The sequence below is a fragment of the Strix uralensis genome, chromosome 3, assembly GCF_047716275.1.
Source record: "Strix uralensis isolate ZFMK-TIS-50842 chromosome 3, bStrUra1, whole genome shotgun sequence".
Taxonomy (NCBI): Eukaryota; Metazoa; Chordata; class Aves; order Strigiformes; family Strigidae; genus Strix; species Strix uralensis.
In genome coordinates this window covers 83,978,977-84,003,863 of record NC_133974.1, presented here as the reverse complement: position 1 = coordinate 84,003,863, position 24,887 = coordinate 83,978,977, and the positions used below count along the sequence as shown (strand labels likewise).

The 24,887-nt window shown below is 42.3% G+C and overlaps 1 protein-coding gene across 1 annotated transcript; it reads right to left on the bottom strand.

Moving 5' to 3' along the window:
- Positions 1 to 19,539: 19,539 nt before the first annotated feature.
- MAP10 (microtubule associated protein 10) lies at positions 19,540 to 22,131 on the bottom strand. Its single transcript, XM_074864815.1, has one exon. The coding sequence runs from the start codon at positions 22,129 to 22,131 to the stop codon at positions 19,705 to 19,707; it is 2,427 nt and encodes an 808-aa protein (XP_074720916.1). The 3' UTR covers positions 19,540 to 19,704.
- Positions 22,132 to 24,887: the final 2,756 nt, after the last annotated feature.

The following is a 24,887-nucleotide window of genomic DNA, read 5'->3' as shown; positions in this document are numbered from 1 at the left end:
CCGTCTCATGGCTGAGGGCATCTCATGCTGGGAAGAGCTGTGTGGGTGGGGATGCAGCCCTGAGACCCCTTAGGCAATCTCATATTGAAAGGCAGTGGGTATTTGGAAGACCAACACCAAAGTCTGGCTCTGAATTTAACACCAGCTGTGTCTGCAAGTGGTAAGATCTGTGGTACTAGATAAAGGTATTTGGAAGAGTGTCATGGCCCTAGGGGCACCCACAGGCCTTAATGGCCCTGATAAGCCTTACCTGGGACCACCCTGCCCATGGCCCAGGGCCTCATTTCAGACCCTGGGGCTGTCAGTCCCTGCTCTAGTGATGCTGCAGCAGTGGTGGTCTCCAGCTCTATATGGACCTCTTGAGCTAGGCCTGTGTGCTGGCTTGTCTCTGTGGTGACAGTCATAATCCAGGGAAGAAGTCACTGCTTTGAGTGAAGGCAGAGCAATGGGCCGCTGGAGTGAAGGGTTAGTGGATGTTTCTGTAGGTTTTAGGCTATTTATTTCCATGTATTGAGGGAACTGGAGGAGACTTAAGGGAGTTAGGTTGGAGTTGATCTCTCACTGCTACTCAGCTGGGTTGGGTTTGAAAAGAAGTTATTAAAGTGTCTGTTTTTTGTCTACTCTGCTTACCTGGATAACTACATTTTCTGTGAAGCTTTGTGTTTTTCCAGGTATAATTTATGAATAAGTCTGAAACCCTGTGACTCAGTATCAGTGTAGGACATTTGCCCCTATTCTTGGTCCCTCATGGTCTAATTCTTTTGCCAAGATAACCCTTCTGCATTGATTTGTTGCAGGTTACACAAGGATTTGGATTATTTTTGGGACTACTTCTGTGTTATTATTATTGTTACCCATAGCATTATTAAAGGAGGATGGGTATTTGGGGGTGGCAAATATCCAGATGAAAATTTTGTGGTCATGAGTGAGAAAGACTGCAGAAAAGTCAGATTTACTAGGTCAATAAATGAATATTTATTATTTGAAAATCTATTGTGAAGGGGAAGAAACTCAAAACTTGACACTGATGAATAACCTGTATTGTTTCTGAACTCTGAGGTATCTAAGGGAAAAATAAATGTCCTCCTTTTTATGCCTGAGGGACATTCAGGGGGCTAAAAGAGCCTGGTAAAACTATATATTCCACCTATTTGTAGAACCAGTGTTAAACGACAGAGAAAAGTGAAGACATTTTAAAGGCCTAGTGATCTATTTTCCCCTTCAGTTGGTCTTGCAATGTTTCACAGCCTTTCACAACTTCATGGTAGGTTGGGGCATTGTGGGAACCTAGGGATGGAGATCCTGATCACTGAGCCTTCCTGTTACCAGCAGCCATTCTAGACCCAGAGCTCTTCCAGCACACTGTCAGTAACTCCAGCTCTTCGTTTGCTTGACTCATCCATACAAATGAGCTCCTCTTGCTTTCAAGAGAGCATGTTCAGTGGAGCTTCTGGAGAAGTAATTGTCTTTTTTGCCTTGTACGTCATTGCCAATACCAGTGGGGGGACCCAAGAAAAGAATTAGTCTTTTAGAAAAATAACGCTAACTCTATGCCCAATGCTTTTGGCACCCCAGAGATGAACAGGATGCCGTTCTTGATCAGCCAAGAGGTGCAGAAGAGATGCTAATTACAGGCTCCCAACCTATCTTTGTGTTCATCTCACAGGTGTGTCAGTCTCACCTCTGTGCCCAGCAAGATCATGGATCGGATTCTCCTGGAAACTATTCTAGGGCACATGGAAAACAAGGAGGTGATTGGTGACAGCCAACATGGCTTCACTAAGGGCAAATCATGCCTGACAAATTTGGGCCTTCTACAACAGGGTTACAGTGTTGGTGGATAAGGGAAGAGCAACTGACATCATCTACCTGGACTTGTGCAAAGCATTTGACACTGTCCCGCACGATGTCCTTTTCTCTAAATTGGAGAGACGTGGATTTGACGGATGGACCACTCAGTGGATAAGGAATTGGCTGGATGGTCACGCTCAAAGAGTTGCGGTCGATGGCCCAATGTTCAAGTGGAGAGCAGTGACAAGTGGCGTTCCTTGGGGGTTGGTAATGGGACCAGCGCTGTTTAACATCTTTTGCAGTGACACGGACAGTGTGATTGAGTGCACCCTCAGCAAGTTTGCCGACGACACCAAGCTGTGTGGTGTGGTCAACATGCTGGAGGGAAGGGATGCCATCCAGAGGGACCTGGACAGGCTTGAGAGGTGGGCCTGTGAAAACCTCATGAAGTTCAACAAGGCCAAGTGCAAGGTCCTGCACATGGGTTGGGGCAATCCCAAGCACAAATACAGGCTGGGCGATGAGTGGATTGAGAGCAGCCCTGAGGAGAAGGACTTGTGGGTATTAGTGGGTGGAAAGCTCACTATGAGCCAGCAATGTGAGCTCACAGCTCAGAAAGCCAACCGTATCCTGGGCTGCATCAAGAGAAGTGTGGCCAGCAGGTCGAGGGAGGAGATTCTCCCCTCTTCTCCACTCTCGTGAGACCCCACCTGAAGTACTGGTTCAGGTCTGGGACCCCCAGTATAAGAAGGGCATAGACCTGTTGGGGTGGGTCCAGAGGAGGCCACGAAGATAATCAGGGGCTAGAGCACCTCTCCTATGAAGACAGATTGAGAGATTGGGGTTGTTCAGCCTGGAGAAGAGAAGGCTCCGGGGAGACCTTACAGCAGCCTTCCAGTACTTAAAGGGGGCCAACAGGAAAGGTGGGCAGGGACTCTTGATCAGGGAGTGTAGTGATAGGACGAGGGGTAACAGTTTTAAACTGAAAGAGGGTAGATTTAGATTAGGTGTAAGGAAGAAATTCTTTCCTGTGAGGGTCGTAAGACACTGGAACAGGTTGCCCAGAGAAGTTGTGGCTGCCCCCTCCCTGGCAGTGTTCAAGGCCAGGTTGGATGGGGCTTTGACCAACCTGGTCTAGTGGAAGGTGTCCCTGCCCATGGCAGGGGGGTTGGAACTAGATGATCTTTAAGGTCCTTTCCAACTCAAACCATTCTGTGATTCTAAGATTCTATGATTCATCCAACATTCATCCATTTAGCAGTCTCAAGCTCCAAAGTTCACTGCAGTGTCACTGGAAATAAAGACTAACATATGTGTAGATTGCTGAGAACAATCTCTATAATTTAAAAGAACCTAATTTAAATGTATAATCCTTCTTAGTTGATCTGGGGTATCTTGACCATCAGATCAGCCTAAAAGTATCTCCAGTGTTACAAATATAGTTAGCGTGATCTGATTTCTTTTCCAAAATTTTAACTAAAGTGTGTGTTGTGAATCATCTTTAGGTTTCTCCATCTCCCCTCTGGAAGAAGGGCTATGTTTCCACTACATGCCCTTGGAAAATAATGGAAGTCAGAAGGATCTGAGAGTGCCCCATGTGTGCTTTCCCACAGCATAAAAGGATGGAGCAAGGGTGTCTGGGATGCAGCTGGCTGAAATTATTACTTTAGCGCTGCAGGGATCATCAGCATGTTGTCAAGGATGTGTCGCTGGGACAATGCCATCCAGCAAAGGCTGGGAGTACAGTGAGGAAGAGCTACTGTGCATGTGCCCTTTTCTTACACTTTTTACTGGACCTTTAGTTATACCCAGTACAGCTACTCTGTAAAGTCCTAGATAAAACAGCTTTTAAAACTTGGCATATCATTATTTAACTAAGTGGTTAGTTCCCCACAGAAAGGTCTTTTCAGCTTATCTTTGAAAGACAGGGCTTTATGCTGCTCTGGCTCTGTGATAAATTCTTCAGTTTGCCCTCTGTTGAAGGGAGATCTGTTCCATAATTTACAACTTCTTACTCTTGAATTTTTGTGCTCTGAGGGCTAACACCTTTAAATGTGGTGTATCCAAAGAAAATTAATCTAAGAATAGCTGACTCAAAAAATATGCTTATTAAATGTGTTTAGTAAGAGGACAGATTCTCCATGTTTTTGCCAATCTGTAACCCTGAGATCTGCACCTCCCTCCCTCCTTGCTTGCACTAAGTAAGGATTTACTCCTGGAATTCAAAGTTGCCTCCGTTGTTAAATCTGACAGGTTCCAGCTAAAAACTGACATTGAATGAATATATCCCCACACTGTAAAAGCACAGAACTCATCTCTTTTGCCTAAGGGAGAGTAACACAGAAGGCAAAGCTCTTGCTGTTGCCAAGAAGTCTCCAGTCCAAGCTCTTGGGAAATGTGACTTAGTAAAGAAATTTTTTCTCTTGTTTACAAGTTACAAATTCACTTTTTCGATAATAGATTCAAGCCTGAATAATGTAACAGGAACTGTATTAAAAGCCCCATATCCATGCTTAAAGCAATTGTTACTGCAATCCCAAACCACCCGAGCAAATCCACTTCAGATTTGGCTCATTGTATCATTTGGCTCATTTATCCTCTTGAGAACAGAAACCAAGTTTTTATCATGGACCATGCAAAAAAGAGCATAACACAAAAACATAATCTGTGCTACCCCAGCAGCTGTGGAATAGCTTTCTATAGGAAAAGTGTGAAGGAAAACTGTATTAAACTCTTGCATCACATCTAATGATTATCCATGGACAGTGAAATCAAACTGAATCAGAAAATGCAAAGTACATTTATGGGTGGTACTGTCTTTTTCCCTTCTGAAATAGAAAAGGACTAATATGGTTGTGGGGCAAATTTAAAATTAAAAATAGCAGTTCCTACTCTGATACTTACATGTTTAAGTGTGTATTTAAAGGATACATTTTGGTTGGTTAAAGCAAAATTAATTCTAAAGACAGAAGTTAAAGAACTATCTGTTTGATAGATCTTTTTAAAAATCCAGTATGAATACAAGGTTCAGAATGATTTATTAAGCACACTAAAGCTGGAGTCATGCATAAGCAATGAAGGAAGGAATGCTGTAGTTCTATTCTGGCTTTGCAAATTGTGCTGCTGGTTTTAATGTTCATAACTTTTAAAGCTATTCCCCACTTATGTTTCTCTCTTCCTCTACTGAAATGCAAATGTTGGTCCATCTGTGCTATGCCATATGCTTTTCTTAACAATATTATTGTTTAAATTTGGGATTATTTAAAAAAAACATTTATTGAAATACTCCCTCCTTGCATTCCAAAGAATCTTCTTTTAGATTGTATAGATTCCACCAGTGTTTGCTGAGACATGAAGCTTAACTTTTGCCTTTGATCAAGTTGTCTATCACTCAGCTTTATTCATTGTGGTACTCAATACACAGTAGTTTGTCAGATAACAATAAATTGAAAATACTTTTTTTAAAAAAATATGTTCTAGGTATGAAAATGCTGACTGAATGATCAAAATGAATGAATGGAAAACTCACAAGTTTTGCAAAGTTTCTGTCTTTTGCATGAAGTGTGTGACTTGGTGAAGCCTTGTCTCCAAAGAGTATTAAAAATTAAAGGGGGAAAGGATGCTGCAGCTTTTTATTTGAGGAAAATATAATCCGAGTCCAGCTGTGAAAATTCAGAAAGAGCTTGTACAAATTTGAAAAGAGAATGCTTAAATGTTGGTAGGAAGGTAAAATGTAATCAAGGGACACATGAGTGGAAGGAAATAGTACAGAGAGGTCTAAAGCAACGATTAAGTAAATTGGTTCTACTGTGTTGAGTGAAGAGAAGTTCTGGAGCTCTCAGGCCCAAAAAGAAGGTAAAGATTGGAGATAGTAGGATGTGGAGGCATGAAAGCACATTTGCCTTCAACTTCTGCTTTATTTTTGAAGTTTATGTGAAGACCTGCAATATCTCTGCCCTTCTACCTACATTCAAGACTCTGTACCATGAAAGCTGGGATTTGGAGGGGGTCTGTCATTTGGGGAAAAAGATCACTTCGACATTATGCCCTTCCTTAGGGAAAAGGGGCTTATACCTACCTCTCCTGGATTGCAGACTGGGATCTGCCATAAGGTAAAGAGGGATATGCAGTTCTTGGATGGGGAAAAAAGGGAGCTGTGCTCCTCCACCCAGGTGTGCACTAGGTCCATGGGCAAGACTTGTAGGGATTTGGGTCCTTTTTCCTGCCCTCTCCATTTGAACTGTTGGATGCCTAGCCTGGCCTCTCGATGTGGTCAGCAGAGAGCAAGCTGCTTCCAGGTTAAGCCAAAAATACAACATCGAGATGGCACTGAGGGACTGGGTAGAGACATGCTCTGAGCTTGTCACAGATTCTCAGTAAGGTTCTTTACACCCCTCTGGGAAACCTCTTCTGTTTCCAGGCTGGTCTCCAAGGCTACATGTATAATAGTAGATACAGCAGGCCAAGATCTATCTTACAGCCCATTGTCAAGTAGCAGAGTTGTGATCATTTCAATATCATCACATTCTCTTTCTTCTAGAGAGGGACGGTTTCATCTGGTCTGTTTCCCGGGAGCTGCCCCCAGCCCATGCTGTTCCCCAAACCAAGCCTGCACAGGTGGGACAGGGATGCCGGGTGCAACTAAAGCCCAGCTGGTGAGGTGCAGGCTGTGAAACAGCATGGTTGTTCATTTATCAGGGCATAGGTCTGTGCCCTGGTCCTGCTTAGTTTATTATTTTTGACATAGCCCAAGTACTATGTCCCCATAAGCATTTGAATTTCTCTGATTGGGTTCTCTTACACCTGGAAGGAAACATCTTCCTAAGCACTGATGGTGAGAAATCTGTACCATAAGTCATTTTCAGCCTACACAGAAATGCAATTTCTACTTAGTGGAAATGCAACTTCTATTCTGACTTATGTAAATGCTTACTTCTCTTAGAGCATCTTGAACCGCTTGTCTTGTTAGTGTAGTTTTGTAACAGTTAAGTTATCCTGTTAAGGCAAAGTTGTTCAGGGATTTGAATGAGTCTGATCATACTGCTATGGCTTAATGCTATCGTTATTAAGTTTCTGTGTGTTCTGGTGGGTCTACCTTAACAGTGAGTAAAGATGAGTACGGAACATAAAGGATTTCTTTAGCCTCACTTTAAAACTTTTATTTTTTTGCTATTCAACTGCACTTTGATCTATTAGAGTTTTGGTTGCTTATAGACATAAGCCACTGAGGTATGTTATGTTTCCTTACACATCATTTGTTTTTCTGGACAGACTGTCCTTACTACTGATTACCTGCATGTGGCCTGACTGTTTTCCTTTTGAAATACAAGAGGAAAAATGCTGTAACAAATAATCACATAAACATTCTATAAGTGCTTGAAAGTTAACAAGGAAATGAGTAATAGCCAGCATGAATGTGTCAAGAACAAATTATATCAGACTAATCTATTTTTTTCTATGACCATGTAACAGACTGTTTGGATAGGGAAGAATCAATAGATGTCACGAGTTCTGACAGTGGATGCTCTGACATTCCTGCAGATAAGCTGGAGAACATGCTCCGGATGTGAAATTTCTCATGTGACTGGTTTTGTGTTCTCAGTGCATAGTTCTCCATGGGTCACTGTCCAAATGGAAATAAGTAGTAGTGAGGCATTGTAAGGGTCTGTTATGACTCTGGGCATACTCAATATTTTCATTAACAGCTAACTGATAGAAGAGGAAGGATGTGCATTACACTTGCAGATAATAGTAAACAAGGAGAGACTGAAAGGTGTGTGAGGTAGTTCTTCACTTCCACTGGAGTGACTGTGTATAGCTCAGGGTACTGTATTTCAAGGAAGATGTGTACAGTTGCAATTGGAAAGCAACAAGAATCACCAGTGGCCTGTGAGGGAAGGCTGGAAGAGCTGTGGTTGCTTAGTCCAGAGAAAAACCAAGAGGAAAGGCAAGTCTTAGGTACACAGAAAGCTCCCTCAAAGAGGAAGGGAATAATTTATTCTCTTTGTCTGTAGCATATAAGATGGGAAATAATGGACTTAAATTTTATCAGGGAACACCGAGGTTTGACACTGAGAAAAACTTTGAACATTCAGGATAATTAAGCACTGGAACATGTTGCCTGGGGAAGATGCATAATCTCTCTTACTGTTCTTTTTTTTTTTTTTTAAAATGAGCTCGACAAAAATCTGTCAGGACTGATGTAGTTACAAGTTGATTTTTGCCTAAGGGCAAGGGAATGAGTGAGATGAAGTCTTGAGTCCTTCAAGCACTATCGTCTGTAGTTCTCTATGACACTGCTGAATTCAGCACTTCCATATTCATGTCTAAAAGCTGTCTGAATACATAGTTTTCACTGAGTTTTCACTCAGACCTCTCCCCTGTGCTCTTATCTAATCCATAAAATGAAGCCCAGAAGGGGTAGATCTAATTATGTTCCAGTTTAGAGGCACAAGTATAAGGGAGGTAAGAGATGAAGAACAGAAGCTTGGGTGAGAAATGTCTTGCCTTCCCAGTGACGTCCTGCCAAGTATACTGAGTTCAGTCTTGTTATGCTCCCAAATGTCCCATCTATGATTGCATCAGCACAAAGTATCACCATCTGAGAAGAGTTCACATGCAGAATTCATTGAATTAAAATTTAAGGCAATAAATGAGGGCTTATAATTTATTGGCAACATTATCAGTAGCAGTATAGCAGCATATTAGTGACTATGATGGATTTACTACTGGAGAATTCATTAAATTTACAAGAGTCTCCCCATATGATTCCACTGGCTAAAATACTAATTGCTGCCCTTGGGAGCGCTTTGGCCATTTAGTTTCCAAGCAGAGCTTACTCTGAGAACAGGATTATGACTGATGTTTGCTTGAATTTAGGAGTAGAGTCAATTTATTTTAGGGTTTTTCAACATCAAGAATAGTTTCTGTACAAAGCTTGCTGCCTTACTAAGCATAGAACCTATGATAAATAATTTTATGAGTCAAAAATACATTACTTAATACAAAGTGCCCAAAAAGCATAAATATAAACAATAACCAATATAATACTTGTGCAGTGAAGCTTAATCTAAAGGCTGTGATGGTTTGGATGTGTGGAGGATGGCAGTGATTTCTGTCTGTGCAGTCACCTTTGCTAAAAGATGAAATTTGCCAAAACTTTAAGATGAATGTATAGAAATCCTCTACTTTCCTTCTTAAGCTGATGGACACTCTAAGGTTAATGGTTGATGTTGCAAAGTCAAGTGTATCCACATATTTGTGAATGTGTACTGGAGAAATTATCCAGAGATTGAGACTGTAACTCTCTTCAGCAGTTGGGTCTGTGGAATTGTTCTTGAATTGAACTCAAAGTGCAGTGGGTCACAATCTGGATTTAATTTTCTTATTTGTAAATTCTGATTCTGGTTTAGACAACTGGAGATTGGTTGAAGCAGAACAGACCTTCTCCAGGTGCTGTGATTGTATCACAAATTGGTTTCTTGACTACAAAATTGAGATCTGTAGTAACTTTCATGGGTCGGTAGCTACAGAGTCAATTTCTTTAATGGAACTAGAACTATAACTCAACTGTAATGTAGAAAAGATGAAGCATTTTTGGATCAGGTGACTGATACTTCTTTGACAGACCCTTAGTATTAAAGAAAACAATCACAGCAATAATAGTCATCAATGGCTGAGAGGACAGGGAATCTAGGGCTTGTTCATCCAGTGATGATGGGCTAGTTTTCTTCAGGGACCCTGAAGACCACCACCTGAATCACTGAGAGTAAGGTGAGTGTTGGGATAGGAGAGAAGAAGTTTTCTCACACTTCTGAGTTTTGTTTCACAGCTCCAGGTAAACCTAAACACAGCTGCAGTGCCATCTGGCATAGCCTTATTGTTAAAATACAGTTTTTCAGTTGGGCTTTTCTTTTTATCTTACACAAGATGCAATCCTGGCTTGTCAAACCTGGGAAATGATTGACTCATCTATTGTATTGCCCTGTTCTCAGTGAATTGCGACACGATTCCCGATTTACCTGCCTTATGGCCAGTTCTTCTTAAAAATCCAACTGAATCAACAATTTTTGCCCAAGAACATGGGAAGGGAGCACATTACTTACAAAGTATGTAATCAAGCAGTGTGATCCAACCCATTAACTGGGTGACATCCTTCTCTTCCTTCTCTTTATTTGGACAGTTTACTGGCTCTGGGGTTGCAAGTGGGAGCTGTCACTTATATTTTCTGACAATAAAACTTAATTGAAATTTCAATCCTGTACCAGCAAGTGCCAGGTCACCAGATGGTTCCTAATTGTCATGTCCACATACTCTTTGCTGGATTGCAGCAGATGTTTGTGCTAATGTTACTGAGACAATTGCTACATGTACTTTGCAAATTTTTAATATACATATTTTATTGTTTAAATAATATAAAAAGAACTGCTTCAGTATTTATTAGACAGTGTAAAGTAATAAACTTCCACAGGAAACTCTTAAAGTTGGGATTTTTTGTTGTTTTGTTTTCTAAATCATCAGTAAAACCCTAACAGCATTTTAACCACAACAAACTAGTGGGTCGTTATGAAAAAAATCAGAATTTCTGAGATTGTAAAAGCTGTGATCCAATCAGGGAGGTAATTCAAGTCACACTGCCTCATCATATCAGTACGTGCAATCTAAGTAATACTGATCCTGAGGCAAATGCCTTCCAGGATGTGGGATGGGATACCCAAATTGGGAAGTTAGAGTAGGAGGTGTTAAGAGGACAAACAAATGGAGAAGATCTGCCAACCATTGCAGGTTTATGAAAGGCAAGAAAGGATACATGCTGGGAGGATGTGCATCAACACACTTCATACTTCTCAAACTCTTGCTCAGGACCTTTTGGGCCGGGAAATACACTCGCTGGGCTGGGCTTAGAAAAAATGTGTGTCATGAGCTCGCTCACTGCAGCGGGGCAGGAAGGGAGGATGATCACTGAAGCCCATTAAAGTTGCAGGCATGGGTTGGACCCTGCTTCCCTGCCTGTCTGTGTTCTTGGAGGTCTTTCCCTCTTGGTCATGTACATGGAGAAGTGGTATCTTGGTCCTTTCCTCATAGCTGGTTCTGTGACTGCATGTGGGATCATGAAGCAGTAGGAGGTAAAGTGGCTGCAGAGGATTCGTGTAAGAGCAGGAATCTGGCCTGCTCTGAGTAAATGGTGGGAGGGAGCTTTCATGCAGAAATGGACATAACTAGGTCTCTTCAGGAGTAACATGCGTGATACTGAATGACAGAACCAGCTACCTACTTAGACATAGGAACCGAGGACAATCACAAAGACAGCTTGTGGAAAATAGAGTGTAAAAATAGATTATATGGTGCCTGAAGGACTTCCTGACTGCTTGCAGGACTGAAGATGGGGGTTTCCTAGGTGATGCATTTGAGCAACTCATTTGCATCAGGAGACATTTTTGCACTTACCTTCCAGATGTACCTAAAAGTCTTGTTGATGTTCCCCAACAGCTGTCATGAAGATGATGAAAAAAAAGAGCACAAGTAATCCCTGTCACCACTGGTAGCTTTAGAGCAATTTCTAAACTTCAAGTGGCAGGGCTTTCCTCTTTGTTTCTTCCATTGGTTTTGCTTTACTCTCTTGTCTTTAATTGGGGTGGCAAAGGGCGTTTGCTGGTGTGTTTCTATGTGTACTGCTTGTTTTTAACTCTTTGTCCAGTCAACTCCCAGACTGAAAAGAAAGAGAACAGATCAGAAAGTAGTGGTGTTTTGTGCAGGGATGGGCTATTATTCATCTTAAGAGTCCAACCCAAGATGTTATTTCTGATACCTAAGTAATTTTTGTCCAGATTGTCTTAAAAGACAAACTCTTTTCTGTGCAATCAGGAAGGTAATTGAGAGACCAGTTGAGATGGTTAAGTTAGCCAGGGGAGAAGCAAATGAACCTAGGGTCCCTCCAAGAGGGACTCATCCCTAAAACTTACTCCCTCCTTCCTGTTCTTGTCTGTCTTCATTTTAACGTCCTGCAGGTCAAAATGCAAGGCCTGTGGGGCTGTTCCAGAAAGACACAATTTCTTTGACCTGGAGTGCAGGGAGCAAACTCCTGTTGTTAGTATTGCATCAGTACAGCTTTACTCTGCTTTATGCTGTACATCTGATCCATAACTTTGGTATTTACTCCAGTTGCGGAACTGTTGGCAGGCCTGTGTGAGATGGCTCCAGTAAAAGCAGGACTGCTGGGATCTACACTATTGCTAAACTCAAACCAAAACAAAATGCGTGTCTTCACAGTTCCTCCTATTGAGATCAGAAGTGGAAGTAATAAATATAGTGAAGGAAGCTGTTCTCAAATTATTTGGGATGTAAGTGGAATGGGAGTGCTTAGAAATATTTCTCAAATGGTTTCTGTAAACATTCCTCGAATAGCTTTCCTGTGCCTAGGTTTGGTGTGTGTTTAAGAAGACAGGGGCACTTTCTAGAAAATTTGGTTTGTTAAAAATCTCATAGAGGCTGGGGAAACAAAATTTCAGTTCCATTTTAAGACTTCAAAAGAGGCAAATAAAGTTTCAGAGGAACATCTGGAATCTGCAAATGCCGCCAACTTGACACCAAACTTCTCTAGGTTTGCCCATGACTCATTGTTCTGGACATAAAATTTGTGATGCCAGCAGCAGACAAGGGACGTGTCTTTGGCTGACTCCTGTACTACTGTAAGGTTTCAGAAAAACAGAAAGCAAATTTCAGTTAGGACTCTATTGCAAATAGTGCTTTTCCTCGATGCAGCCCTTGACTGTATCAACCCAAACTAAATTCACACAGCATGTGTGTAATTCGACAGAATTTAATCAACAGCTAAAGTGGTGTTGTAACAGTGATGAATACCATGGAAGCAGTGGGTTAGCAAATCTGCTTCTCTCATTGAAAATAAACCAGTTTTCATGTTGATAAAAGGTTTTGATAATGGAAAATCTGCTCCAATATTTTGTTATTAAAAATGGGTACATAGGAAATGTACTGAAGTACCTTGCTTTTGGGTTCTTGTCTTTCTGTTGGAGAACCCTGGACAACTGGTTAGATGATTGTTTTGAAGAAACCCTATGCATCTATTCCACTTTACAAATAAACTGCGCAATGTTTGGAGGGCATTACAGGAGCAGTAGGAGACAAGAGACCTGCAACAATCAAAGGCTGTTAATTGTGTTTCAGAAGAGTACAGCAATGGCTATGAATTATGGCTATCACCTACAATGACTACATACAATAATTCTATTGCGGAGTCTTGTTAGAGTTATGGATAAGAAAATTAAAACCGCATCCCACAGTATATCAGAGCTTCCCTTATATTGTGTTCTAGGTTAGCAAGGCTTGACCATGTTTCCTGAAGAGCTTCCTTCACTACATATATTAGTATGTACATTAGTATAGTTATATCCCAGCGTTGACACCAGCAGTCAGGAATAAGCAGATGAAATGTTAAGGACTGCAATGTAGAGAAGGTCAGACCATGATCTGGTGGTTTCTGTCTTAAATTCTATGTCTGGCATGTTCCTGTGGAAAAGAACTCTAAGCAATGCAGTTACCCACAGGCAGAAAGAGCAGGACTAAGATGAAGGAAGGAAAGACAGATATACAGCAATTTCCAGATTTTTAAATTTTTTTTTTTTTGAGCGTGGGAGAAGTTAAGAGTTACATAGAAATGTGCACAGAGTAGGAAACTAAGGTGCATGGAAGCAGGAAAGGGATAAACGATGCAGAGCCCAGCAGACAATGGGCAGAGCTTCAGTTTGATATCAAAGATGAGAACAAGCTAGTGAAGGTTCAAACAAGTGTTTGGAGATTTTTTTGAATGGTAAGTAGGGCAAGCTGAGTTCTAGAGATGGCATGAAATATATGCTGAGGAGAAGGTGGAACAGGCAAGGTATCAAGGTGAAAGGCACAACAGGAATTTGGGGAAGGGGGGAGATGTCCCTGAAATAAAGTTCTGGAGATACTGTGAGGAACAACAGGCATGACTGCGTGGTGGCATTGAAATTTAGGGGAGAGTCAAAGGTTATGTACTCATAATACATAAACATAAGGAACAGGAAAAATACCGAATCTGCCAACAGTTAAAGACAAGAGAAAAAGGGATGGAATTTCCTTGACACCAAGGGAGTTTCTTTCAATCATGATACCACTAAACTTTCCAAATGACTCTGAAAATATTTGTTGAAGCATGGCTTATCTTCTTTCAGAAACATTTTTGCATTCCAAGAGATAATACTCTTAGAGCCCTCTGCACGGGTTTCCATTCTGCAACCTTTTTTTGAGGTGACTAATTCCCATGGAATTTCAGGGGATTTGACCATGTAAATACCTTTACTTCCTTTTGAAAACCTGCTACCTTCTGTTAATGGCTACATAGAGAACCCAATTCTTAGCTGATTTGGCTCAGATACTGCAATGTATGAAGGAAATTTACTAGGCTTTCATCCAAAATGTTTGAAAAATGTCTATGATTAGAATAAATATATATAATAGACATCTGATTTTTTTTTTACTTAACATTTTAGGGTTTGGGGGGGGGGTGGTGTATTAACTGTACCTGAATCAATCTTTAAACGTTAATTTAGTTAGGAGTAATGTGTTTCTCAGATGTTATTTAAACATTTCCTCTACCAAGCCATGTTATTTTAAACAACTGGTAAGAGAATCACTTGCAGAGGTCTCTGCTGAACTGAAGATTAATACTGTTTTCTCCAGCACGAGACATTAAAATTCATCCTCTAAAAACCAATAGAGAACATTGACTACCCTTTGGGGAAAATGCAAGCAATTCCATAAAGTCAGGCGAGGTTTACATTACAATTGCCATATAAAATTCAGACAAGTGAAATCATAAAAGACAAAACAAAACAAAAACACTTTCATACAGGTGAATGTTAATGCCAAACAAGAAAAAGGCAGTGAAGCTGCAGCTCATCTGGGTGACTTCAACATAACAGAACTGCATACATACAAGGAATTTAAAATGAGGGAAGAATCTGAATATGAACAAAACTGAAATTTAAATCAAACAGTATACTGACTAAAGGGAAGGCTGGAAAATGCAAACAACTAGCTGGTAACAAACATCAGCTATAGCAGATGTGATTGCTATTAGCTCTAAATTCATGTTAAATTAAAGCCAGCATCTGTTCTCACAGAGATGGCCTCAGTCATCTTAAAAGAAAGGTTAGTTTGGAAATCAAAACATTAAAAAATGATTAAAAGTAGGGTTTGGGAGAGGTAGAGAAACCTGATGTCTGATAACCACGGGCAAATGTTCACAGTCCTGGATGGTCATTCTGCAGCTCTGAATGAGCAGCATTACATTTCACAGGAGCTGGTGAAGATCCTGCATGTAGAAGTCAACAAAACCTTTTAACAATGTGAATGTAAGATTCAATGATTTGACTTCTTTCTAGACAGTCAAAGCTGAGCAAGCAGTAAAGTAAATGCTGGTGACAAATGCTGAGAAAAGGAAAGCAAGGTATCAAAGATTTCCAAATAATGTGTAGCATTTAGCTCTGAGCAGCTCTTACACAAAGAGAAACAAAATGATTACAATAGCAGGCATCATAAAATACTGGGACCCAAAAGAATGAAAGTAGTAAGAACGAGTAACTCAGAAAATTCAATCACAGTTACCAAGGCTGGATGTAATTTCAGAAAACTGAGGAAAAGGATGATGAAGGGATTACAAATTGTAAAATAGGTGGTAGGAACTATCATCAGAGAAATCACAAACAGAAAAGAAACTGTGTCATCTAATCAGAGTGCTGAGAGCTGAGGAATCAAAAATGAAGTGGAGAAACATGCCTGGCTGGGACTTCTTAAAAATGTTCCTACCCACTGACTGAGTAATAAGACTGATCAGAACTATTTAACAGCAGGAAAACGTTACAGTAGAAGAGGTAAAGTGACCCAAACTGTCAGTGTTTGGTATCCTGCTATTCCCATCGCACCATCAGTTATATAGTACTGGCTATCTACATTTATTTTAATAAATAGTATGCTGAAATAACTGTTTAAAAGACAGTCATAGCAAACTTGGTTTAGGGTCATAAATTCTGAAAAGAATTAAAGAGTATATCTAAGAGTTTACTTCTCAGTTTGGGACTTGTGGTGAAATATTTTAACCACCCTTATCTTAAGCAACAAACCTATGGTTTTGAACACCCATCTACTTTATTTCTAGAATATCGTACAGATTTAAAGCAAAGATCAGTTGCTAAAGTAACAAGGCAAAAGTAAGAAGCTAGATGGCTTTGTTTAGTGAGGATCTATAATAAACTTATGTAATTGCTTCTCACATTTTAATTTTGCTGTAGTAAAGTTTAAAGTGTAACTAACAGCAATGTAAAACTTGAATTTGAAGTAACTATAGTTTACTGCTTAATAGTGTGGAGCAAGGAAATTTTTAATGAGTCAATGAGACCAAAATGAAAACTACAGCAAATTCAGCCAAAATACAATTATATATGAAATCTCTGAGGACTATGGGAAATTAGGAAGTAGGGAGCTTTCAGTAAATATTTTGGGTTTGTGACACTGCATTGTGACTAGCCATTGGCTCTGTCAAGCACGTAACAAATCTGTAACAGAGACTGCATGTGCATCGGGATTGCTCAACCTTCAGTAACAACTGAAAGCTCTTACAAGCAGATGGCTGGGGGACTGTAAGAAACCATTCTGGGTTTATGTCAGTATCCCAGTGGATAAGGGCCCACACTGTAATGAGTACTAATTAATAAGCTTTCCAGGAACACTGACAAAGAACCACGGATTGAACGCATGTGGAAAAAATAGCTATTCTTTCTCAAAAAGCTGAGTTTTCAAATCAGGGTTTTCATGTGCAGTGGGACACGTGTGTTGATTCTTCATCTATCGTCTCTTTTTCTAGTCTGTGAAGCAGTCCTTAGGGAACAGTTTTAGTTGAGATGTTTCTAGGAAAGTAGTTTTCCAATGCATTGGCTTTCTTAGGACTGAATCGGAAAAGTAGTGCAGCACTACCAGAGAGAGTACTGACACTTCTCCTGCTACTTCACTTGGACACGCCAGCTCTACCACTATAGTTCTACTTCCTGGGATTCTTATGGGGTATCTGAAAAATAGGCATGTATTCTCAAGTGCCTATGCTACTTTTGGGAAGGCTGTGCAAGAACTGCAGGGGATATGCTACTATTATTTGCTTGTCCTGGCATATTGCCATGTCCCCTGCACAAACATAATCCATGCAATTTAGCCCTTACAATTCAGAAATTATGTCTTCATGAAAAATTGTTGTAATACTTCCATTAGAGAAATCTCTTATTAAACCTATGACATTAACAACTTGATCACAGGGGTACAGGATGCAAGTTATAGTGACAAAATTGGCTAGCTAGTATAATGTAGCTGAGTGTAGATTATTACAGGATTTGTAGAAAAAGGGAATTTGTTGCTGCCATATTTTCTGTGTGTTTTATACTGATAGTAAATATCTGTTTCGCTCTGTTGGGTTGACATATAGAATCTTCCTGTCATTAGCAGGTACTTCTTGCCAGTATATTGGTTTATGATTTCCAATGATAAATCAGTGACATGAAATTCTTTCCCATTTTTGTTGACTGAGAGTTGCTGTTTGAATATTAAGTAAAATTTCATTTACTCTTACAACACCACAGATAGTATCTGAAAAGATTATTATCCCAGAAGGTAGAAACTATCTGTTAACCTCTCCATGCAATAATAACTACCTTCAGTCTATATTTGAAAAGAAAAAACCAAACTAAAACATGTAAGCATGATGCTGACATGCTGTTCTTGTGTAATGTCTCCTATTGTCTTCCTAGCATGCATTTTGTGTCATTTTCATCATTCTCCTGAGAAAATTATAAATGCTTTTACACAATAAACATTAGAAATGTTATCCCAAATAAAATTAGCTGAAAAGATATTAGTTTCCATATTTAAACAAAAGAAATATTGTTCCTACCAGATTTGTTTCTGGAAATTGAAAAGTGAAGATGGGATAGGGGATAGAAAAAGGACTAGGAATTGGCCTTTAGGTTTCAACCTATATGGGGTCGAAAATAAACTTTATTTTTAAAATAAACTTAAGTAATGATCTTCAAATCGTGGACTCCTGGTGTTAGCAACTTGTTTAAATATCTGCACAGTAAAAATGGTTGGGCAGCGTTGTATTTCAATGACAGTTTTGCCCATGAGAACTGCAAGATCTTATTCCATGAATAAAATTGGAATTACTGCCATGTATAAATGACAGTCTGAATCCATGTGTATCAAAGAAGCTCATGGCATTAGAAGAAAAAAGAAAAAAAAAAATTTGGTCTGGAATTGGAGCTGATGAAACAGAGGCACCCTAAATAACATTTAAGAATTGCTCTGACAAGGCATTCCTTTGATATATAGGTAATGCTGCTAACTTTTAGATTAAAAAATATTAGTAGGGGTGTTCTCAGAAGTCAACACCAGATACTTGAATAATCCTCGCAGATGTTAGTACTTTAAATAAGAGAGGTACTGTCATTCCTACAAAATAAACACATAGTAGAATGGAAATTTAAAAAATCCTCCCAAGATGTTAAAGTGTAAACACAGGCTCTTGCAGTAAGTACATGGAAAACTACAGTGAGAAATGAAAAAGTTGAGGAAAGAAGTCAGAATGTAAATTATAAGGAAAAGGGGAGTTAGTGAGTCTGTCATTTAACCCTGAGGATAAATGTCCTAAATGATGAGATAGTTAGGAATGTAAAGCTGGCAAAGGAGACAGACTACTCAGAGAGTGGAAAGGTGGGGACAAGAGAAACATAAAAACTAAGGAATTTTGAGTTCTCTTCAGATTCAAGGCAAAGAATGTCTGTGAAATTTGTAACAGGGATATGGACTCTAAAAAACCTCAGTAAACAAAAACCAGGATGTTAAGTTCAGTGATCAAACTGGAAGTCGTAAAAACCAAACCAGAAATCAAAAGCGAGCATCAGATAGTAGTTCAACCGTCATAACAGAAAAGGGGATGTGGCAGGCAAGAGTAGTTCAACCAATTGAACAGAAAAGGGGACATGGCAAATTCTTCATTATTGCAAATCCTTAAATCATGATGTTAATATGCTCATTTGTTCTGAGTTTCTGGACTGTGGGTGCTGACCCTCGCCTTTCCCCAGTGTCAGAGAATGCAATCAGGGAGCTGTGAAGCATTGAAAATTTACTGAGCCCTTCCTACTCTTTGCACACCCTTAATCTTCAAGGTCAAGTAACTTCCATCAACCTCTCAAAGCTTTCCCAGATTACACAGATTTACTGTCACCCATAATTCTTAAACTATTTTATAATAAAATGTGAAGATCTGACTTAAATAAGAAACTTCAACCTAAGGAACTCTTAGGAGGGCTCATCTAGATCCGGTCACTGTATTTAGTGATTGAATGGTGAAACAAATACATCATTATACAGATTAGCTGGTAAGTGTGCTGTTAACTGGCTGTAACTCTTATAAGTAACTGTAATGAAAATGAAGCATATTTCATGAGGAATAAAACCTTAATGTTCAGTTAGGAACTTATTTTGTACTCAGCTCTTCCTGTAGGATGTTATTACTTCTACCCTGAACAAGTTTTGCGCGTACTGACTGCACATTTGCTGCTTCTATCTTCATTTCTGCTTTTAACAGCAAGTTATGTTTCTTGTGCTGTTTAGATTACTTTTGTATCAAGATACCGACACTGAACTCGTGGAGCAAGCCATTCATTAGTGATTCAAATAGTTTATTTTAAAAACCTCTTAAGTAAATTCACCAATGTATTAAATATGCATGATAAAGTCTTAAATTAACTTGTATATATTGCAGCTAAATGTAACAGGCCTTATAAAGTTTAAATATCCTATCTTAATCCAGACAGTGAAAACTCGTAATTACATTGTGTATCCCGGAAGCTTGCTTATTACAAGTTCACTGATGTCTTTGTATTGATTAGGAACACTTAGTTTTCCCAGAAAATCATCCTCTTTGTCTGATGTACTGTTTTCCAGGACACTAAGTTCAAGATCAGGCATGTTAGATGGGAAGTAAGAGCTAAATTGAGTTACTAACTGGCTTTTTCCTGCAGAGGTCTGCCCCTCCCCTACATTCAGATCAGTACCAGAGCTATCTTGTTTGCTTCTCATTGTAGATACTTGTTTAATATGCTGATCACCCCTGTTCTCTTCCGTACTGTTCTGTTGGGCTTCCTGTTCTTCATCTAGTAACGATGCCTCCAATTGAGCAAGGTTAAGTGAATCAACAGATTCACCACTAGTTCTCTTGCTGTTTTTTAAGTCACGGTTTCTCTTCCAAGACTGCACTGGAGATGAAGCTGAAGGAACTGGCAAAAGATCTGAAGTATTTTCAGCTCTTTGACTTGTCTTTGAAATTCTAGACCTGCTGGATTCCAGCTCTGTATCTGACCAACCTTGCTTTGGGCTTTCAAGCCACAGAGGTTCAGGACTGCTGTCAAGAGCTTCTGAGTCTCTACCAGTACACTCAGCACTGGCGAAATCTTCTGAATAAATTGTGTTCTCAGGACTAGCAACGAAGTCATCTGAGTATATGAATTCAGAGTTGTTTTCAACACTCCTGCTGGAACTTGGTTTGTGATCACTTGCAACAGATGCGTCATCGTGCTCCGTGGTTTTACGATGGATTAAGTGTATTGCTTCCTCATTACTTCCCTTTGCATTAGCATCTGTTGGGAAAGCTGCTGGGAGCTGGGCTTTCGCATACTTATCCTTGTGAGCAGATTTTAATACAGTTTCCTCCAGTAAGGGGGCTGTAGTTACTTTGCATGGATGTTCCTTGCTTGCAATTTCATCGTTCTTCAAGAGACTTGCCTGTTTCTGCAGGTCAGGTGACACATCTCCTGTCACAGAAATGTACTCTGTGAGAGCACTGTTTTGTAATGAAGTCTCAACAGTTTTATCAAACTGATTATTCTGCTTTGAACTGTCTCCCTTGCTACAACGCCCGTGAGAAACCACTTGCTGTTCTCCAGCATTTCTGAGCAGCTTTCTTTTGGATAAAAGGCTTCTTTCCCTTAGGATCTCCATTTGCTTTTTTCTGTACTGCTCTCTCCTCTCATGAATTATCAGCTTATCAGGGTTGGTCTGCTGCAACCGTAGCCTCAGTGTATTCGTCAGCCCGTACAACAATTTCTTTCTGGGAGGTCTCTTTTCCTTAGTTTTGCAGTTCCTTTCAGAGCCCATCTCTCCCTGGTGTACAGCTTTCTCAGGTCCTCTCCCAGCCCGAGAAGACCCTGACGAGGTGGCCTCTTGCTGGCCTTGCTTGAATTGAGGGCTGGCAGCTCCACTGCTCCCACCAGGCCCCACAGGTGCCTCTGCAGGCCTGAGGGCAGAGGAGCGCCTGGGGCTGGGGGGCCGTGAGGCCACACCACCGCTCCCTGGGGCCTGGTAGAGCCAGGCAAGATGGGGGTGGGCAGCAGCAGGCGTAGCGCTGTGGGCGAGCACCGACAGCTCTGCCAGCAAGGCACGGAGTAGCGGCAGCTGCCCCAGGGTGTTGTGGAGCTGTTGAGGGCTGGTGGGGTGCAGCAACGAGGGCCCACCCCTGGGACGTGGGGGACTCTGGCCCTCGTCTTTCTCTTGCGGTCTCCAGGCCTCGACATGTTCCCATTGCCCTGTGGCCGCTGCTGTTGGCCGCAGACGCGGCTGAGCAGGCTCCCGGCTGTAATAGAGCATGGGAGGGCAAAACGTGTTGCCTTCCAGCTCCTCACCCTCCTCCTCCTCCTCCCCCGCCGGCTCACGGGAGGCGGCTGGCGGCGTGGCAACGCGGGGGCTAGCGGAGCTCGGCGGGGGCGGCTCCTCGCCGGCCTCCAGGCTGGTGAGGCGGTAGCCCAGGACCAGTTCCCCGACGGGGCGGCCCGCGGCGTCCCGCAGCGGGAAGCGGCCGCGGCGGCCGGAGGAGGCGGGCTCCCCCAGCCGCTGCAGCACCTCGGCGGCGGCGGGGGCCAGGGAGACGTCGCAGCTGCCGAGGAGGCGGGGGGGGCCCGGGGCGAGCCCGGCGGGCAGCGCCAGGAGCAGGGCGCGGAGCGGTCGGCGGCGGAGCGCGGCGCAGAGCGAACCCCGGCACCAGCGGAAGAGGCAGCGCTTGCCGCGACCGAAGGGGAAGGCCCGTCCCGGCCGCAGGGGCGGCGCGGCGGCGGCGGCGGGGCGCAGCAGGAGGGTGGGGAAGTCCAAGAGGCGCAGCGCCACGGCCGGGCGCAGCGAGGGGCCCGGCGCCGTCACCCGCACCGCCTCCACCAACAGCTCCAGCGCGAACAGCCCCTCCGCACCCCCCGCCGCCGCGGCCATGGCGGGCCCCGGGCCCAGGCCTCGCGAGAGGAGCGCGGGTGTGAGGGGTGTGCGGCGAGGCGGCAGCGCTCTCGCGAGAGGGTCCGCTCGGCCGCCCCGGGAGTCGGTCCCCCGCCGCCGTTGCCCCCAGCAACGCGCCTTTGCAAAGCGCCCTGGGAGTTGTAGGCCGGGCCGGGCCGGCGTTGGCGTCCCGGGGATGGGAGCCACAACCCGCCACCCGCTGCAGCGCAGGGGCAGCACGGTCTCAGAGACTCCGAAGGGCTCCTTAGCCCCTGATCCCACGGGTGGGGGGATGAGCAGTGCTCCGCGGCCAGGGGGGGACTCGCGGTAGCCATGTTGCGGCCTGCCCCGGGCGGAGGCAGCGGTGACAGCCGGGTGGGGACAGCGGGCGCGGCCGGTGGAAGCCAGGTGCCCCCCGGTGTCTGCTCACAAGCGCCGTGTGTGGCGTGGCGGCTGCTGTCGTGCCCCTGCCATCGGCCCTGAAGCCAGCGGCTGAGGGCCTGGTCGTGTTTTCCCCACTGTGGATCACGAGTAACAGCCCCAGGAGCAGGGGTGGGATGGCACCCTGTGCTCCAGCAGTCAGCAAGAGTGCTTGTGGAGGCAGGGAGGGATGTTAAACTGTTTTCTGCTTCTTTGCGGCCTTTTCCCACCCCAAGAGAAACATCGAGGTCTGTGCCAAGGGCTGTGTGCAGAAGACTCTCCACAGTTGAGGGCCCATACATATCTGAGATTTCAAAAACTGGTTCTACATTAATTAGGTTTTTCTAATCAGCTGTAAATGTCACCTCTTGATATTTAATGCTTCCATCTCTGTAATGCCTGAGTGCCTTGGACATGCATTGGTAAATTCCTATTTTCTCTCCTGTCTGCACGTAAATTGGGAGTTGCAGTGGATGCACTTGCAGAGAATTTCACTCCTCGCCTCCTGCCTGGCAAAGAGAGTGACCTTCCCTCTCTGACCGCCCTTCCCTTACACCAGAGTCTCCTTGCCACATGCACAGCAAATACTGGCCAAGCTGTCAAGAAAATCGTTCTATTCAATTAGTAAGTTGACTCTAAGACAATCTTAAACTGCTGGTGTTCGGTTAAAGTTACAGTATACCCTCACCATTTACCATCAGGGAAGTAACTAAAAGAAAGACCAATCCCCTCTCCCTTTCTTTTTATTCCCTCCTTTTTCCCCCTTTCCTTCCTCTGCTAAATCACAATCACTTTTTAGAAGAGCAGAAACTAGAGGGAAATGGTTAAAGAATCCAACCCTTCACTGTTGGTCAGGTCCCTTGATCATTATTATTTAAAGGACACTTTTCATTAGCTGTTACGTCTGAGAAGAGAGTTAAGGAGTTTGACCTCTGAATTGTGACCAGGGTTTAAGAAGTAAATATAATTAAGTTCTTCTCAGTTCCTCCACTGCCTCTATTCTAAGCACATGAGTCTAAGAGCTACAAGTTGTCTGCCATCAAGGCTGCTAGTGTTCAGGTGTTGCCATTGTACTGGCATTGTGGCAGATGAAACAAATGGCCAGTTCATTTCGCTGTCGCATTCATCTCCTGCCATCAGTCATCTGCTTTCCTTGTGTTTCCTTTTCCTTCAGCACGTTCCCATCCCAGGAGGGCCTGACAGTTTAGTTGTCATTCTCCATAAGAGAAGAATGACAGAAGACTCCCTGATACACTGAAAACAACAGATGTATTTAACAGGGGTCAAATAGTTGCTCTCGAGGCCCCCCAGGAAGGCAATGGATAGGCATTTTGCCCATTTTACAGATGGGCAAAGTGTGACTATGATGTTTAGTCCAAGATTTCTAACCTCTTGATTTTGAAACTTCCAACCCGTGTAGGCAAAGATGCATCTTTATGTGTGGTAACTGTGACTGGAGTTAGGGAGTAAATTATGGAGGAACCAAAGCCTTGTTTTAAAATGCTGAGCCTCTGCACTCCCAACAGTTTCATATGAAACTGATATTTACAGTTTCATGTCCCTGAAAATCAGCCCTATTCCTGTATTTCATTCTGCACAGACGATATAAATAAAAATTACTGAATACTTGTGAAAACTATAGGTGTTAATAAGCTGTGTAAGATCAGCCAGTGAGTTAGTGACAAAATAATTATTTAAATAGAACAGGGTATTGATTTTTAAGTTTGTTCTTGTTGGTGTGTTTTATTAAGTCAGTCTTCTGGCCACAAGAGCATAGTTATCTTCAAAATAAAGAGAAAACAACCTTTTCTTTTTGAGTTGCAAATTAGAAAAAAAGACCTTTTTCCTTCCAGTAGCCCTAGTTTCTACTAACCACCATTTTAAGGAGACTTCTGATAACACTTCTTTAGATTGCATGTCACAGAAGAATGATTTAGAAAATAGGCATGTCTCAGAGAGGCAGGGTTATGGAGCCCAGTTTCATTACCTGCTACTGCTCCAAAGACAGCAGGTACATAATTAAGATCTATATTAGTTACATTTAGTAATCTTTTAAAAATAGCTCTGGTTCTTCTCAGTGCAATCTCTTCAGTCCTCCTTTCTTAGAACCAGACTTCAATTCTTCTGTTGTTTTCTAAAAGGCTGGAAGATTATGAGGAATTTTGCTGATTCAGTGAAGTCTTTCACTGACCTTCTTTGTATGTTTGAAGTACTAACATTTTGACTCAAAAAATTCCAGCCCAGACAATTGGTATCATTAGCAGCAACTCAGCAATTTTGGTTCAAATCTATCTTTTGAAGGCTCTGACATGCCTTTTCTTGCCCTTAATTTCTGT